Below are 18502 nucleotides of genomic sequence, written 5' to 3' on the forward strand. Positions count from 1 at the left end.
CGAAAGGCGTGGACAAGAAAATGCCACGTCGGAGCGACGAAGGCCGCTTGCAGCTGACGTGGATGCGTGCAGTAGAAGCAAAAGGCACCCCTTAGAGGGGATGCGTGGGCCCTATTTTATGGAAAAGCAAGCAAGTTAACCTTTAAAGAAGGGAGCTTTTTCCTCGCTGGCAAGAAAGTGTTGCCGACGTGGCAGAAGGGCATGCCAAGCCTGACGTGGCCGGGCAGTTGTTTCTTTTTGGCAGCCCTGCAGAGTCCCTAGCCCTAATTCTCCATAGCCATGCCTGAACGGCTTCCTTCTTTGATCTCAGGCCAGACTCCTCTTGCCATTGCCTCAACGCATACGCTTACCGCTATGGCACTCTTTCTGCCCGTGATTTCTCCCTTTTGATCACATTTTAGCTTGTCAGAGCTTCCCCTCGCCATCGCCACACAGCATACCCTTTCTGAAAGCTTAGATGCCGCATAGAAGCCATGGAAAAAAGTTTTCTTGAGAATGGGAGACCTGACAAGCCAGTTCCTTGCCCTAGGTGCCAGAGCTTGAACACCAAGTTCTGCTATTTCAACAACTACAATGTGAAGCAGCCTCGCCATTTCTGCAGAGAATGTCAGCGTTACTGGACTGCAGGAGGGTCTCTGAGAAACGTTCCTGTCGGAGCGGGGCGACGAAAACACAAAAGCACTCATCCCAATCCGGCCAAGTCGACTGGCACCGGCAGCCCCCATTCGGACAACATTTTCTGCATCTCCGGCAGCGATCAGGATCAAGGTTCGTGCATTTCGCCTATCGATTCCAGCTCTGTATTATCGTTTAAACAGTATGTAGCTTGTAGCTCTGGCGGGAAAAAGCGGCCGGAAACGCAGAGCTTTGCAGCGATGGAGCATCCGGCACATGAGGATGTCACAGTAATGAAGGGTTCAGAACAGTTACGGTTTGCAGAGATGGTACAGATACCTGCAAGGAACCTTGCCTTGGAGTTGAAGCTTAAGGAGACACATGCTACAGGAAAAGAAGGGGCTTGCACAGAAAAATTACCACCATCACATGACACTGTCACACATGAGTCGCCACCAAAACATGATCTGCCACCATCCCATCACATTGCAGAACATGATGAATCCACTTGCTGCTCATCAGTCACTGCAAACCTAGCCTCTTCGTCGTCAGAGGTAGTCTCAGAACAAAATCCTGCTAGCACAAGAACGCCTATGCTGTCATCTATGGCCAAAGCTCTGGGTTACGGGAATCCTGCAGCTTTGTGGGGGCCGTTGACATGCCCCTGGTTATGGCCCTTCATCTTCAACAGTGGCAGTGCCGTGCCTCCTGGTGGCATGCCTCAAATTGATCCAGCTTTCACAGCAGTTGTTGGTGCTGTGGCTTCTGGCGGCATGCCTCAAGTCAATCCAGCTTTTGCAGCAGCTGGTGGTGCTGTGGCTGCTGGTGGTATGCCTCAGGTCAATCCAGCTTTTGCAGCAGCTGTTGGTGCTGTGTCTGCTGGTGGTATGCCTCAGGTCAATCCAGCTTTTGCAGCAGCTGTTGGTGCTGTGTCTGCTGGCGGCATGCCTCAGGTCAATCCAGCTTTTGCAGCAGCTGTTGGTGCTGTGTCTGCTGGCGGCATGCCTCAGGTCAATCCAGCTTTTGCAGCAGCTGTTGCTTCAAGTTTCCTGCAATGGCCTACTCTGTGGAATCCCTACATATGGAGTTCACCATGGAATGTTGCTTGGAACGCGACTAGTACAGCTACTAATGTTCCAAACACCCCCAACAAACACCCTCGATCCCCCACACAGGAGGAGCAGGGGTCTCTTTGTGTTCCCAAAACCCTGAGGATGGACCACCCAGATGAAGCCGCTCACAGCTCCATCTTAAGCACTCTTGGTGTTGCGAGCCTGCCTCGTTCTGCAGTGTCCGGTGGCTACTTCAATGCTTTTCAACCCAAGGCTGATGTGTTCCAACCCAAGCCAATGGTACAACAGGCACCCCAAGAGCACTCAGAGCTTCACCAGCATCAGTCACCACACACAAATCCTGCAGCTCAAGCCCGGTCAGTTGGCTTTCGGGAAGGCAATTGATTATCTCAGTAAGGATTTGTGAAAAGAAGAAGAAGCCCTTGGACCTATAATTATGGTTTGTTCCTCTAGAACACCACAACTATATGAAAATATGCTCTACATCTACGTCCACAGACCAGCCATGGAGATCCTTGATTATGATTTTGTTGCTCTATATACCTATATACCTTCAAAGAATGAAGTCTACACCCAAAAATACTTCTATATGACACATGTTTCAACTTTTTACTTGCTGTATTGGGATCTTTCTGTGTATTTCGTTACTTTCAGAGCTTACCACAAATCGCTATAATGTGCCATCTCAGGGTGGCCTTCATCTAGTATGTGATGGTGTATGGATGCTTAATGCGTACTCAGAGTATCTGAGAAGAGTTTGCCTTGTGTATTCTTTAGGAATGGATGTTTGTCTTCATGGGCTTGTGCTGCGAGTGTCTCTTATTATTGATTACCCATGTTTTTACCATATGCACTAAAACTACTATCTCATAACGTCTAGTCCGATCGAGCTTTGCTTTTGGCTTGTACAGACTGTACTTTTTCATCTTATGAGCATACTTAATCTTTTGTTTCCACCCAAAGAAGGCTTGCATAGGGAGCTTCTGACTGGACAGACAGACTCGTTCAATCAGGAATGTTGGATACCTTTTCATTAGCCTTTTGTAGCTGAGCTGAATGACATTGATGCTACCAGCATTTGACCTTCCCTTTATGAATTCTAGTGATCAGTATCTTGTAACAGTGCAGCAATAGCATCTATTTGTCATAAGCCTTTGACAAATAACTAAAAGTAACATAACAAGTTAGGCTACTGTCATGTGTTGGGCAGGTTTTGGTGCTGCTAACTGGTACACACATGCGCGCAAAAGTGCCCAAGCCCCGAGGGTTGGACACCTTCTCAGCCATGTGCTAGTGAATTTTACGACATAATTTTTACTATGCTATCATGTGCCATCTCTCTATAGCCTTAGTCAAGTTGGATATGTGATGGGTCTATGCAAGAAAATCTGAGAGTTGGAAATTATAGTTCTGGAGTCTAGAAAGGATGTCATAGCCAAAGTCCTTTACAAAAACCTCCCAAAATCTTGGTATTATTGTTGAGACTTGGAACATTTAGCTAAAAACTGTCTACACCATAGGCCTACGCCACTCAGAAGGGAGATGGCTATGGAGGACAAAAACATTAAACTCAACAAAATGTTCACCGACTAAAAGGGAGGAAGAGTGGAAATAACCAAAGAGAAGAGGACATGTTAGTAACACAAAACCGTTCTCTCACAATGTCAAAATGCATTTGCACCCGAAGGTATGGAAGATAAGGACATGGAAGTAGAATGACTAGAGGATAGAATTAGCTTGGAAACTTTGGAGCACCAAGAAACTCCCAAGAATAAAGGCAAGCAGCCCACCCAGATGCCGAAAAAGTATACCTCCCTCTCTATGAAGAGGGAGAGGAAATTATTTATGTCCTAGAGTTTGGCACGCTCGGACGGCTTCACACTAAGTGAAGGAACGTTTTAAATAGGAGGCATAGTTATTAAAAGAACAATGGGAAAACACTTACAATAAAAGCAAGGCTAAGTTTAGGGCCCAAGCTCCTATATAAGTGAACCCAATATTGGAATCAGGCCAAGCTAGGGTATCCTGTGGTTGGCTATGGAGGCTTGTACTCCATATCGACAGATATAAAGTGAGAGTCGACTGTTGAGAGACATTAGAATGCCCAAGAAAGAGACGCGTTTACACGACTCAAAATGATTTGATTGATTGATATTAATAAGAAGCACAAGGCCTTTGCATATATAGCCCTTTCAGTATACCAAGCGCTTTGGCTCTTATTAAATGCGAGCTTATCCACCTATAAGAGGTGGTTCACATGTGAATATTCTAAAGCACACTTACAACCATTAAAGGTGTTGTTCACACATGTACAGGCTCCGATATATCCCAACGATTTGCCCTTCGGAGTGAAGGTGGTGAGACCCGAAAACAAAAGAAGTTGCTACCACCTACCCCATCCACCCTACCCCACCATCTGCACCTCCCATGCGATGGTAGTCAAGGTAAGATTGAGGTAGCAATGCTAGCACTTAGTCACCCCCCTCACTCCTAACTGAGATAGAGGAAAAAAGAAGACTTTCATAACTGAAGGCAAACACACATAGATACAATCAGGTTTAAGAGGGACTACCCAGGGCAGAGAACCCTTATTTGAGACACACATACATAAAGGCGGCTAGAATGCCCACTCATCATCTAAGGGAGAATTGGGTTGTTGCTCTGTAAATATGTTCTCCTCTTCAGCAGGTTCCTCTTCATCTTCAGCAGCAGGATTTGTATGGTGTTTCTCTTGCTCTTTCTCCAGTTTTTTTGAAGTAGTTGGCCCATTCTCTTGCAGTACCTGCACTGAATCTTCCCTCCATTTATGTTCTCCTACAAAAGCTTTGTCATAGTTCACGATGCTGCTTGATTGACTTTCTTTGTTTCTTCTATCTTTTTCAAGCAACAAAACTATTTTGAAGCTTTGTGCATGACTTCGATGGTTTGCTGAATCCAGGTAACATCTTGCATACCTTTGGTGAGAAATGCCACCTTGTCCTCATCATCAGGCTCACACTTAAGGCTAGTGAGCTGTTGAACTAATGAATAGAACTTGGCAAGGTGATCACTTAATTCTTCATTATCTAGCATTTTCAAATCATAGAACTTCAACTTCAAGAAAACCTTAGAATTAGTGATTTTGTTATTAAAAAGGGTCTCCAATTTGTCTTGAATTTGCTTGGCAATTTGTCTGAATTCTATGTGCTCTCTCATTGTGTTGTCACCATAGCTTCTGCTATTCTGGCTCGTTGTATTCGTCATCTCTAGAGATTATGCGCTAGACACCCTCCCTTGTCAACCGAAGCTGCATCTTGGTTTGCCAGGTAGGGAATCCAACTCTAGAGAACCTGTCGATTGAAGTGGTTGATAGAGCCATAATGTTGTTGTTAGTAGGGGCTTCAATGTCGATGCAAAGGGTTGATTTTTACAAAAGCGTTAACTTTCTAGCTATTGCCGGCTTCAATTAGGTCAATTTTTCCAATTTTTAGCGAAACCCCCAATTTTTATGAATTGCACGAGCTTCAATTTTTACCAAGTTTATTGATTTTTGTAAATGCCCTAATTTTTATGAAGTGCAGAGGCTTCAATTTTTTTTTTGATTTCACATAATTTTCAGAAAATCCCAAAATCTGATTTTTGATGCAATCTGCAAGTGGAGCTGTCGAGGATCTGTAGTCTGTAGTTACAGAGCTCGTTGACTGATGACGTGGAGCTCTACACCAGGTGGTGTGGACACGTGGCGGCAGATAGCAACGCTAGAAACGGGCAAGCAGATCGACGTAGGTGCCACGGGACGCTTAACTCTACGCAGAAAAACTTGCTCGGAGACGAGTAGCGACTGAGTTTGCTGCTGCTAAGCCATGTGCACGTGGGATCGGTGAGATGCACTGATGGGTGTGAGACAACATATAGTCAGTGTTATCGGGCTACGGAGATGGGAGCCAAGAGTCGATATCTAACACATAAAACCCTAAAATTGGCTAAACCCTAAACACTAACTCTACCTCTGATACCATATTGGAATCAGGCCACGCTAGGGTATCCTATTCTCAGGACTAAGTGTCACGGGGTCTTAAAGACCCTTGTTAGGTGACATCAATGGATGGCATTGATCAAAATCGCGATGCTTTTTTTGGACTGTCGGATAAAGTAAACTAGGTCCAGTAAACTAGGGGTGAAAAACAGAGAATATAATGGCTTGAAACCACATGGTTTGTTGCTTGAAGGTACAGTGAGGGCAAGATGTTTCCAATGGCGATCCAAGGTCTCAAGTTCAAATCCTCTTTTGCACATAACATCTTGTTCCAAAATTTTCCAAGTCCCAAACCCAAATTCACCCTCATTCCATCATGTAAACTAGGAAGTAAACTATGATTTGCTAAGTAAACTAGGAAGTAAACTATGATCGCTTAGTAAACTAGGAAGTAAACTATGATAACTTAGTAACCTAGTTTATTGGCCCTAGTTTACTTTATCCGACGACCCAAAAAGGCGTCGCAATTTTTGATCAATGCCATCCATTGATGTTACCTAATAAGGGTCTTTACGACCCCGTGACACTTAGTCCTGAGGGTATGCTATGGCTAGCTATGAAGGCTTGTACTCCATATCGACAGAGATAAAGAGAGAGTCGACTGTTGAGAGAGAGAGAGTAGAAGAATGCTCAAGAAAGAGACACATTTGCACGACTCAAAATGATTTGATTGATTGATATTAAAAAGAAGTACAAGGCCTTTGCATATATAACCTTTTCATCAGTATACCAAGCCCGTTGACTCTTATTAAATGTGAGCTTATCCACCTATAAGATGTGGTTCACACTTGAATACTCTAAAGCACACTTACAGCCATTAAAGGGGCTATTCACAGATATAGCTTTGATATATCCTAACACCCAAGGTATAGTTCTAGGAGATGATTGTCTAGTTTGACTTGTAGCCTAAGGCCCAACAGGATTGCTCATCGCAAGGACACCTGCAAGGTGTGGCTTGAGCTCTGCCTAGGGTGTAGCTATGGCTTCCAGCTAGGGGGTAAGTCCGAATGGACTCTATGGGCGGGAGGCGAGCCTAAAGCCTTACTTCTAGGTGTGTTCTACGTCAAGATGATCCTTGGATAGTCAACATTGGTATCAGAGCTTGATCAAACGAGTTTGGAACCCTAGCTGGTGGATGCGAAGGTGTTGGGACTTTTCAAGTAACCCATGGATCCTTCCGGGAGATAGAAGGAAAAAGCAAGCGACTCTTTTATGTGCATGAACAAATCCCACTTGAAGCTTTCCGTGCCCCTTGCTTTTGACCTTTGTTGGTAGACGAGGACGAGAATGGCATGGAGAAGTCTTTGGGCAGCATAAGATCGCTCTGCAAGGATGTGTGTTTACATACGTGAGTGTAGTGAGCGCTTGGTTGAAAGCCTTGGACTCAAGGCAAGCCAAGAAATTGGGCTTGCAAGGTTGTGGTGCAGCCAGGCCAGCTTTCCTTAGAGTCCGCTGGCCTGAGCGACCAGCCTATCCAGGCCAGCCGAAATGACGTGGCCTAGTCGGCCTGTATGCACAGTCGGCCTAGGTGGGCCAGCACGCAAGGCATGCGGCTGGTGTGAATCACAGCCAGCCCCGCATAACCAGAGCCGTCATCGACAGGCAACATGTCAGCATGGGTGCACATGAGAGAAGAAAAAAAAAGCCGAGAGAGAGAGAGAGAGAAAAGAAAAGGTGGGAAAAGATAAGGCCTTACGTGCTTAAACCAAAAAAAGAAAAAAAAAGAGTAAAAGCTTCCAGTTTTTTAAGCTTTTCAAGTTTTTTTTAAAAGAAAAACTGAGGTTAGCTTTTAAAAGTTTTTGGGGAACCTAAAAAAGGACCCTACCTCTCATTGTTGGCACACACAATTCACGGAGCACTCTCAAGTTCTTTGTGTGGGCATTCTCCATCAACACTTCGCGAGATTTGTGCCTCCTCGCTCAGTCTCTCATCTACCCTACTTACTTTCCTTTAAGCATCCACCTCTGTTATCATGGTTGAAGAGAACCCTCAAACACCTACAGTATCAACAAACCCAATTCCCTTGGTTTTTACGACTCACATGCAACGCAAGCTCATCGATGGTATGCAAAACCTTGATAGGTGTCTTGCCGCTGTTGAGACCACTATGACCACGATTGGAAACTTGGATGGTCGTCTCGTTGGTATCGAAACTAACTTGCTCACTTGAGTGGACAAGTTGGCACTCAAGCAACACAACAAGTGGTGGTTTCCCACTATATTACCATTTCAAGGCATTCCCTTTTCAAGAGAGAAAAAGGAATGCAAGGAAACCTATGTGGATAACTAGTTAAACTAGTGGACAAAACACAAGTGGTGGTTCCCACCGTATTACTGTTTCAAGGCATCCCCTTTTCAGGAGAGAAAAAGGAATCCAAGGAAACCTATGTGGATAACTTTGATCTCAAGAAAGAGATCGTAGATGATTCCCAAAGTACGGATGTTCCTATGGAAAAAGGCTTTTACTTGGTGAAGATATCTTCAGCCTAAGCCAAGCACTTGGAAGGAATTTGTTGATGCTTTTCGCAAGCAATTTGTCAAGGATGATAGAATGTGCAACGGAATAAGGGAAAGTGGAAACACAGGAGAGAGAGTGAGAGAGAGATGGAGAGAAAACACAGGTGAGAACCTGCTCTCAATATCAACACCAAAAGGAATACATATCCCGAGCAAGAGGGGAGAACCTCGTATGCGAGGGACTGCAGCTAGACAAGCTAGGCAAGCAATGCTAAGCAGTGAAATATGAGGGAGGCATGCCGGCTATATATACCTCTACATGAAGGCAGCCGACTAGTGATAAATATCTCCACGACTGGAAAAAATACCCAGGACCATAAATGGGGAAGCAATGCTAAGCAGTGAAATATGAGGGAGGCATGCCGGCTATATATACCTCTACATGAAGGCAGCCGACTAGTGATAAATATCTCCACGACTGGAAAAAATACCCAGGACCATAAATGGGGAATAAATATGGGTAAAATACATGTGAGGGGTGACAAGCCCCTCACACTAACATGGTCAGCCCTAGAGGCTAAAATAGTACACCAAATAGGAAGCTAGCCAAGTAGGGGATGATATCTAACACCCCCTCTCAGCACGAATGCTGAGCAAACTCCAAGAAGCTAGAGACGCCATCCTCGATCAAAGATGAAAGACTGCAGAAACAAGTACTAAGAAAACTCCACAACAATCTCCTCAGCAACTCAGTTACAAAAGCAACAGAACAAGCTGCCAGGTACACCGCTCCTCTGGAAGAAAACAACCATATAGGCTGCGATGTGCTGCTCCAAATAATGGTTCCAAACCCAAGTGTAAGAACACTCCCCGAAGTTGAATGTCGTGTATCCAGCCTGGAGAAGGTATGAAAAACCTCATAACCAACCAAGATCAGATCCTGTAGATAATCAATCTTGGGAGAAGCAAACTGCTCCTCACTGGAACCCTCAAAAGAAATAGAGTCAATCAGCTCCAACTATGTACCAAGAGTAGCCAAATGCTGTATAAAAGCATCCTCTAAAAAGATTAGCATCGCAAGATGTAAAGACGCTGTAGAAAAGATGGGGTCCATCTGCTCAAACTCCATAACATGAGTTGTCCAATGCTGTACATAAGTACATGCCACTGAGGTGGGCATCGCAAGATGAAAGGACTCCACATCCCCCTCTGAAAAAAGATATTGTCGGACTGATATAAGTCCAACTTGATTCTGATCCAAATCTAAAAAACTCTGGAAGTACCACGGTGCCCCAGGCACGGTTAGCAACCACATATCCAAAGCATCCCACTGGGTCCAAAAAACCATCCTCCAAAACAACAAGCCAGCAAAATTGGCAGGAGGAGGGGCATCCTTAGAAGCATCACAAAGAGATGAAGAGATAGACTCCTCACAATGAGGAAGGGAAGCAGGAATATAAACTGCAGTGGTAACAAAGTCCTCAAAAGCATCACAAATAGCAGAAGACTGTTCCAGGAAGTAGAACCAGATCCCAAGAATCAGCAACATCATATAAAAGATCCATGTGAAAGGATCACACCGCAAAGGGCAAAACACCCTCCTTGTTCTGCAAATACTGCAAAGAACACAAGCTCGAACAAAATAAACTCTGCTCAGGATCTCTGAAAAGATCATTGCTCTCCTCCAAATAATTGTAAACTCCTGTGAAAGAAGAAAGTCTCCACAGATACAACACAGCTCTCCCGAACTGATCCTTAAGTGAAGTAGCTGGAGAAAGGCCCCCTTTGAGTGTAGAAAACTCCTGTGGGGAAAGTAAAACACAACCAAAACACTGCTATCCAGCAAAAATAGCATTCCATCGCCAATAGAAGGCAAGGAACATGTAGAAACCGGGAAACCGTGTACGTCAGGAACAAAACACAGGTATAGATGCTCCAAAGTCAGCAAAACGCTGACTGAAATCTGAAATTCAAAATCCTCCTCAAGTACCAAACTACCTCCAAAGCCACAATCCAATCAAGAAACCCCCTCTGCAAGTGATCTATGTCTACTCGAGAAGAAAACGCAGCCAAATAAGGGCTACAAACCTGAAAATTTAGGCCAACCAATGTCCACACCTCCTATGAGGAAAAATGCTGAAGAGAAGGTATCTTCGGGTCCAACAGATGAAGCCCAAGTGAAGGTAGAGCTACCAGCAAAATTGATTCAGAAAAACGCAACAACCATGGCTGCAAATCTGAAAATGCAAAGGTAAAAGGGGTTGTAGAATAGGCTGAATATGGAAACGCTGAAGTCTCAGATCAAAAACTATTGCAGAGAACAATCAGGGGGTGGGAGGGATGGCACAAGATAACTAGAAAGGATAGGCAAAAGGGAGCCCAGAGAGCTCCAAGATCAGGGATGGGAAAGCAAGCCCAAACAAGCCAAAAAACGCAGCATGTTTGGGACAACTATGTTGCTGTCCAATCTTGGAAAAAACCACCTGAGAACCCATGGAAGGTGCCACTAAGAAGGACAGGTATGCTGTCCAAAAAAAAAAACACCCTTGTCAAGTTGCCAAGAAGCTGCAAGCTGACACCCAGAAGAGAGGAAACTGCAGACCACTGGATGGGGATCAATCAGCCCTTGAAGAAACGCAAGCTTCAACACATGAACACAAAAAACGCAGATCTGTCCATGGGCGAAAAAAATGGAGATATGAAGAGGTAGAGGAGGGAGCATCCAACGTTGAAAATCATCGGCGTTCTGATACCATGATAGAATGTGCAGCAGAAGAAGGGAAAGTGGAAACACAGGAGAGAGAGGGAGAGATGGAGAGAAAACACAGGTGAGAAGAACCTGCTCTCAATATCATCACCAAAAGGAATACATGTCCCGAGCAAGAGGGGAGAACCTCGTATGTGAGGGCTGTAGCTAGACAAGCTAGGCAAGCAATGCTAAGCAGTGAAATATGAGGGAGGCATGTCGGCTATATATACCTCTACATGAAGGCAGCCGAGAAGACTGGTGATAAATATTTCCATGATTGGGAAAAATACCCAGGACCATAAATGGGGAATAAATATGGGTAAAATTGTGAGGGGTGACGAGTCCCTCAGACTAACATGGTCAGTCCTAGAGGCTAAAATAGGACACTAAATAGGAAGCCAGCAAGTAGGGGATGATATCTAACAAAGGAGACCCTTTCAAGGTGAAAGATTCCTGCTCCCTCCGCGCAGCAAAAACTGGGGTGCTAGCAATGGAAGTAGGACTTCTTGCGCAGGGTAGAGCCTCTCACTTGGGGCCTGGCCCATGGATATCCGGACAAGAGACTAATCCCTCGGTTCTTCCAAAACCAAACCTTGAAAAACTTCCCTCGCCTAGAAAGCACGGGCGATTCCTCCAGGAAAATTTATTCTAACGTAGTCAAGAGCCTTAACTAACCAAACTGATCCGACTGAACCCGTAAAAGTCCCATGGTCAGATCAAGCAAGAGACTTACACTTGGATCATAGAGTCCAGCGCTTTTTTCCTCATCGAGGCACAGCTGTTGATTCTTTTCCATAGAACAAGGGTTATTCGGGATTTACTTCAACTATCGTAACTTAACAGCGTTGAGTCTCATTTTAGGATCCATCAGTCCAGCCTAACCCCATCCAATCCCATGGGTTAGCAAACCGGCCAAACCACTGTAGTGATAGGATCCATTTAGAAATTTAGTTATGTTTTGCCCCGAGTACCAGAGAAAAGAGTTCCCAGGTCCCCTAGCCGGCGCTTCAAGCAAACTTCAAGATAGTCACACCACTTACACACCCAATATGAAATTTCCTGTTTCACAGATTTAGCTATCTTTAAAACAATCTTTTAATGAAACCATAGAATCACTAATCATAATCCTCCAAAATATCTAGCTTGAATTCTAATTTCCAATCATTCCTTCATCGGTATACCTATGGCATCATTGGCAACCAGAACGCTCACCACGTGTTCACTCAGGGGCCTTTTTAATAGTTCCTAACTCATAGTACCCGGAAATATAATCACATAAGAAAAATCTAGATGGACTCTCAGTTGAAGATCAGCAAGATCAACCAACAGATCCATATAAAAGAGTCATGGACTCATCCGTTGAGGAGTAGCAAGGCCAATCAACTAGATCCATACCCCAGTTCAGAAAACAACAACTCCAACTCCTTATTCCATTTTCTTCCCTGACGCATGCGTGGGTATCTTCGGTGACTCAAAGCCCAAGCACTGTATGGTCAGCACCCTCTAGGCTCCTTCTCGTAGGTCACCTAGCGCTTCACTCATAGGCCGCTTCCTTGGTCCCTCATCCACCGTACCAGAAGCTCACCATTTAAATCGAAACGAGGCTGGTCAACACCTCGGTCGACGACCTTGCTACGCGAGACGTCCTCCATAGACTCTCCGTCAGCTGTTGCAACTTTAAGGTCTCCACGACCTCATTCACAAGATGGTCAAAATGCTTTCCCAGCATTCTTGACATAAAACAATCATTTAAAAACAGGTTTCATAAATACAGTTTGTAACTAACTCTCATCTTTCCACATTGTTCCACATCATTTCTCATTATTCCACATTCTTCTACATCAATTCACATTGTTTATTCCATATCCAGTTATATGTATTCCCATCGTCTTCATCCATTCTCATCTAATCACATCACATTACATCTCATCACATCTATCCACATCTATCCACATTACATCTCATCACATCTATCCACATCAATTCACATTGTTTATTCCACATCCAGTTATATGTATTCCCATCGTCTTCATCCATTCTCATCTAATCACATCATATTACATCTCATCACATCTATCCACATCTATCCTCATCACATCACGTCACAACATATCCATATCACATCTCATACATTCATATCACATCACATCTATCTACATTCATTCATATCCACATCACATCCACATATCATCACATCACGTTCATATCTATTTGTATCACTTCACATCCATTCAGATCTACCCAAGTCCGCATCACATCACATCTCATCTATCCACATCATATCTCATCCATTCATATCTAACCAGATCCACATCACATTCACATTCACATCCATTTACATCTCATCACACCCATTCACATCCCACATTCATTCACATCTCGTCACATCCATCCTTATCACATCTCGTTCACATCCATCCACATCACATCACATCCATTCCATCCACATCACATCCACATCTATCCATATCACACCACATCCATTCACAGCTCATCACATTCATCCACATCCATTCATTCATTCACATTCATATCTATCCATCCACATCCATTCATTCATTCACATTCACATCTATCCACATCCATCTATTCATTCACATGCACATCTATCACATCACATCTCATTCTCATCCATTTACATCACATCACATCCTTTCACATATCATCACATCTCCTCACATCACCTTCACATCTTATCACATCTCATTCACATCTTATCACATCGCATTTACATCTTATCACATCGCATTCACATCTTATCATATCCATTTTTATTACCGTTTTTTACTTTCGATACCGATAGGACTTTTCTAAGTTTCTGCCAACAATTGCTTGGCCTAGTTAAAGGTACTTTTTCTCGATCCCATTGAATCTACGTAACATAGTGTTGTTGATGGTTTAAAAAGGAAAAATAAACCTTATCAGAATTGAATAGTAAAAACTTAGAAAAAGTATTTAAGTATTGCAATTTCATTCCTTAAGCTTCATTTAATGAGTGAGAATTAATTCTAAACTTTCATTTACTCATTGGATCCTCGATCCTCCCAGGGATTCTAGATTCCTTTTTTCTGAATAAGAATTATCCAAGTTTTCTCGATGGATATCAAGTTTTCTTGATGGATATTTTCATATTCTTTCTCAGATTTCTCAAGTAAGATATATTCAATATTCTTCTTTTTGAGTAAAAGATTCATGGGATTTACAAAAATCAATTCTACCCCTATTTTTCAATAAAAATAATAATACTCAAAATTTCACTTTTGATAAATACTCATAATTTGAATTATGCCAAAAATTTCTCTTTTACCATTTAATTACTTGAATCTTAAATATCATGGAAATTTCTCTTTTTGCATAAAAATAAATTTACCAAAAATTCCTCTTTTACCATTTAATTACTTGGATCTCAAATATCATGAGAATTCCTCTTTTTGTATAAAAATAAATTTACCAAAAATTACTCTTTTCTCATAATCAATTAATTATGCATAATTAAAAAAAATATTTCTCATGAATATGATGAAAATCATTCTTTTTGCATAGGATGTCCAATCCTAGAATATGGTAGGAAGTTCTCTTTTAGCATTATGCATAAAAATAAGATATGTGTTATTTTCTAAAAATTTTACCATAGCTTCGCTCTGCTATTACTGATAATTCTCATTTTTTTTCTAAAAAGAATAAAAGTTTGTAATGAAAAGATGATAGTAGTTCCTCTTTTATGCTTAAAATCAAACTATGAATTTAAATCATAATTTTAACCATAAAATTAAATATAACTATAATTATCCCACTAGATTAAGCTAATTTCGACATTCCTCTTTTCCCAAATTGTTAGGATAATCCATTTCTCATTTAGAATGAATTAGAGTAGTTTTCAACTACTCATAAACAATCTAAAAGAATTTACCATTATTTTAATAGCACAAAATTATAAAAATATAATTTTCTTAATCTCTAGCTTATTAAGCCTAGAGTTTAGCTTTGAATTAAGAGACTATCATTAAGAAGCATCCTTTTTCAAGGGATTTAGTCATAAAGATGGCTATTCTTTTAGAGAGGGAGATTTACTTAAAGAAAGCATTACAAATAACTATAAAGATTAACTTTCTCTTAATTAAACATTAAGACTTTAAGGGAAAGCTTGATTTGAATTAAAACAATCATTTAGAAAGCTTCTCAAGCTTGAGAGGGGTTGAGAAGAAGAAAGTTATTGAGAAAATCAGAAAAACCATAAAAATTGATTTTATCTCCAAGTTTGGCTTGATTCTCTAATTGCAGTGAAGCCCCCGGCCAATCAATTGGTCCACCAAGAGGAGAAGAGAAACTTCAAGAGTTGTTGTAGAGAGAGAGAGCTCCAAGCTCCCAAGAGAGAGGAAAATTTAAAGGATAATAGAAAATATGATTATTTTAATATAATACTAGCATGATATAACTCCAATATCCCATTATAAATGACTGAGGGTCTATTTATAGGTGAGGGAGGCCACTAACCAAGTCCAACTGGATTCTAGAATTTTCCAGGTTCAGTTTGACAAGATTTGGACAAGATTTGGACCAGTTTAACTCCCTTTTTGATTTGGTTTGATCCAGGAGAGAGGAGAGATAAAAATATCACAAGTTTTTTGAATTAAAAGCCCTTCCACACATTTGAAAGAGGCGCCTACCTCAAGAGTCCCCCTTTCCTTACCAAGGTGTCAAAAATGCATCATTATTCTAAAATATCTCATGTTTTTAGTAATATCTCATAATTTTTAAGTAATAAATCTTGTACTCAATCAACTCTTCATCTTATGTGAGCATTCACTCATTTTTTGGTATTTTCTTTTATTCTTTTGGATTTATCTCATCCCAACACTTGGATTAATCCAATTGGCCCATTGGAACCTTAATTGGACCATAATTCATTTTTTTTAAAATGTAGACCCTCAGGCTATTTTTTCTTATACCATTTTTAATTAATTCCTAATGCACATTGGAAAGTTCATTTTGAACTTTTGTTTCAGAGAAATCTAATTTAGACACTAGGAGGATTTTTATATCCAAAGATATCTCAATTTTGGATTATCTCTCTCTAGATATTTTCTCTCTCTAGGCCAAAACAGGGTAAAACAAGATCTTTCTTCTATTTCAGAGAGGGGAATAATTACAAGAATAGAAGGAGAGGTTCTTACACCTTTACACCTCAAAAGCTGGAGGGAGGAATCTTACACAAGGAAACTATAAAAACTTCTAAATGAAAGGAAAGACTTTTGACATGTATCTTAAGGATGAAAGGCAATACTTTAAGGATGCCTTGTCACACAGTGTAAAGTTGACCCCAACCATGCCACTCAAATGGTGAGGAAGTTTCTGATTTAATTTTGGCGCTGAGTCGGCTAGGTATGTCTTAGTCAGCCGAATCTGTATCTGACAAGTTCAGACAGATATATCTGTCTGACAAGTTCAAACAGATATATGTCAGCAGAAGGTCCGCACAGCATAAGGAGAGTTTTCAGCATGGTTCCGGGGTTGAGGGTTTGAGGTAAGCTGAAGTTGGGGGACAATTAAAGAGCATGGAGGACATATTTTGGACCGGAGTTAGTGTTTGCCTTTTGCATTAGTTTACAATCAGCTGGGTGTCAGCAGGGAAGGATACATGTTAGTCCAACTAGAAGATAACCTCATGATCAAAGGGGTCAAAGCCTTTGATTCCGAATCTATTGCTTTCGAAGCTACTCGGCATAGCACCGCAACAACATTCAAACCCATAACTAAAGATAATACTTTAGCGGCCATGAACTTCACAGATTTCGTGAAAGCACTCCAAGAGGGAATGAAAGCCAACAAAGCTCCTGAGAATGTACATATGTACCTAAGGAGGAAGCTAAAATGGTGTTCAATCTGCCAACAAGGCCATACAAGTGAATGTCTAGTCTTGCTAAGCATGGTATAATGGAAATTACACTTTTTGTGAATTCTATGGTCATGAAGCTTCGCAATCGCACACACCTACAAGCTCTCACTAATGCTTCTAGACCCCAATTGACTTTACCACCCCAGCACCCCCGTAACCACAAGCTATGGTGTATGCTGTTGTGCTGCTACCACCTCTTAACCCACCATTGAGCATCCGACACAATTGCTTCATCAAATAGGTTTTGAGGGAGTTATTGATTATCCAGAGTACAAGGTTGAGTTAGAGACAACATCTCATGTCACTGAAGACTCACAGATTGAGAGGACTAGCATGAAGAACCTCTAGCTTGCCTATGACTTTCCATGCCACAACATGCTACCTTACCAACTAAGGATACCCTAGGGGTTCCAACTTCAAGGGTCTGCCCCCACGTACCAAATGTCAGTACTTCAAAAAAAATAAAAATAAAAAATTTAGGTTCCCCCCAAAATGAGCAGTACATTTGAGTAAATGCATTTCAAATTTCCTAGTCTACCATTGTTGCACCTCTTCATCATCGTCTTTGTGCATCATCCTCTCCTCTATTCATCATCAAATAGTGTCAAGACAATAGCCCAACCCAAGGCGCACTCCTAATGCCATTTCATCAGGCATTCTTCACAATGTTAAAGATGACCAAGATGTGTGGAAAGGTATAAACTTTAAGCTAAATAAAGTGGGTGACTATGCAACCATCATGCAAAGGTTCTCACAGGATAAAAGGGCAAAGAAGAGGCTTACTACAATACCATTGGAAGGGGCGTATCTTGGAATTCAAAATAGCTAAGATGGGTGGTGGAAGGCAACAAAGGTGCAACATGTGTACACGAGAAGAGACATGCACATGCATCCAGGATACTATAGCTTTGCATCTATATTGCAAGCTCATTGTAATACTTTTTATAAATTGATTTATGTTGTTTATGATTCTAAAGATGGGTAGAAGGCAAAGATACATGTGTACATGAGAAGAGAATTGCACATTCAACATCTACATTGCAAGCTCAATGTAAAACTTTTTTATAAGTTAATTTATGTTATTTATGATTCTAAGGTTTATTTTTATGTGTTGTATACGTGATAGATGTTTATCCACCATCAACAAGCATTGAGTAGCAACCTGTGGAGTCGTTCATCAGAACTTTTGAAGCTATACCATGCTGATCTTGGGAAAGTATTATTTTCAATCAACAATCTTCTTTTTTCATTTACAAGCGAATATTTTTATACAATGCTAAGTATATTGTCCCTGCAAGGCCAAAAGCCTATGGAGGAAGACTAGAGAGTTTGCTTATACCAAGTCTAGATTCTTTGGATTGGGATTTTCAAGATAAAGGCACTCCATTAGCATTGTGGATGTCTAGACTGGATAATGTAGTTGGAGAGGAATGGAAAATAAATCAAGTCTTCCACCACCGGGGTGATTTTATGAAGTGTAATGCTTGCATTGATTCTGTGGTGATGGCATATAACATCTCTGGAAAAACCTTGTACATTAGCTTGGAATAAGAGTGGAGGGACTTGGATGCCATTGGATTCAAAGGAAAAACTAGTGCAGTGTGACCTAAAGATCAACTTGAGTGATGATGACAGCATATTTCTCTCATCAGTGCATGTCGTCGACATTTCTATTAGATAGCATACCATCAAACTTA

General features: G+C 41.6%; 1 protein-coding gene across 1 annotated transcript; it reads left to right on the forward strand.

Annotated features, from left to right (window-relative positions):
- Window positions 1-228: 228 nt before the first annotated feature.
- LOC147608914 (uncharacterized) lies at window positions 229-2348 on the forward strand. The gene has a single exon (XM_086788404.1). The coding sequence runs from the start codon at window positions 474-476 to the stop codon at window positions 2070-2072; it is 1599 nt and encodes a 532-aa protein (XP_086644530.1). The 5' UTR covers window positions 229-473; the 3' UTR covers window positions 2073-2348.
- The last annotated feature ends 16154 nt before the right edge of the window (window positions 2349-18502 follow it).

The sequence above is a fragment of the Cibotium barometz genome, chromosome 52, assembly GCF_041138505.1.
Source record: "Cibotium barometz isolate CiBa-2024 chromosome 52, ASM4113850v1, whole genome shotgun sequence".
Classification (NCBI taxonomy): domain Eukaryota; kingdom Viridiplantae; phylum Streptophyta; class Polypodiopsida; order Cyatheales; family Cibotiaceae; genus Cibotium; species Cibotium barometz.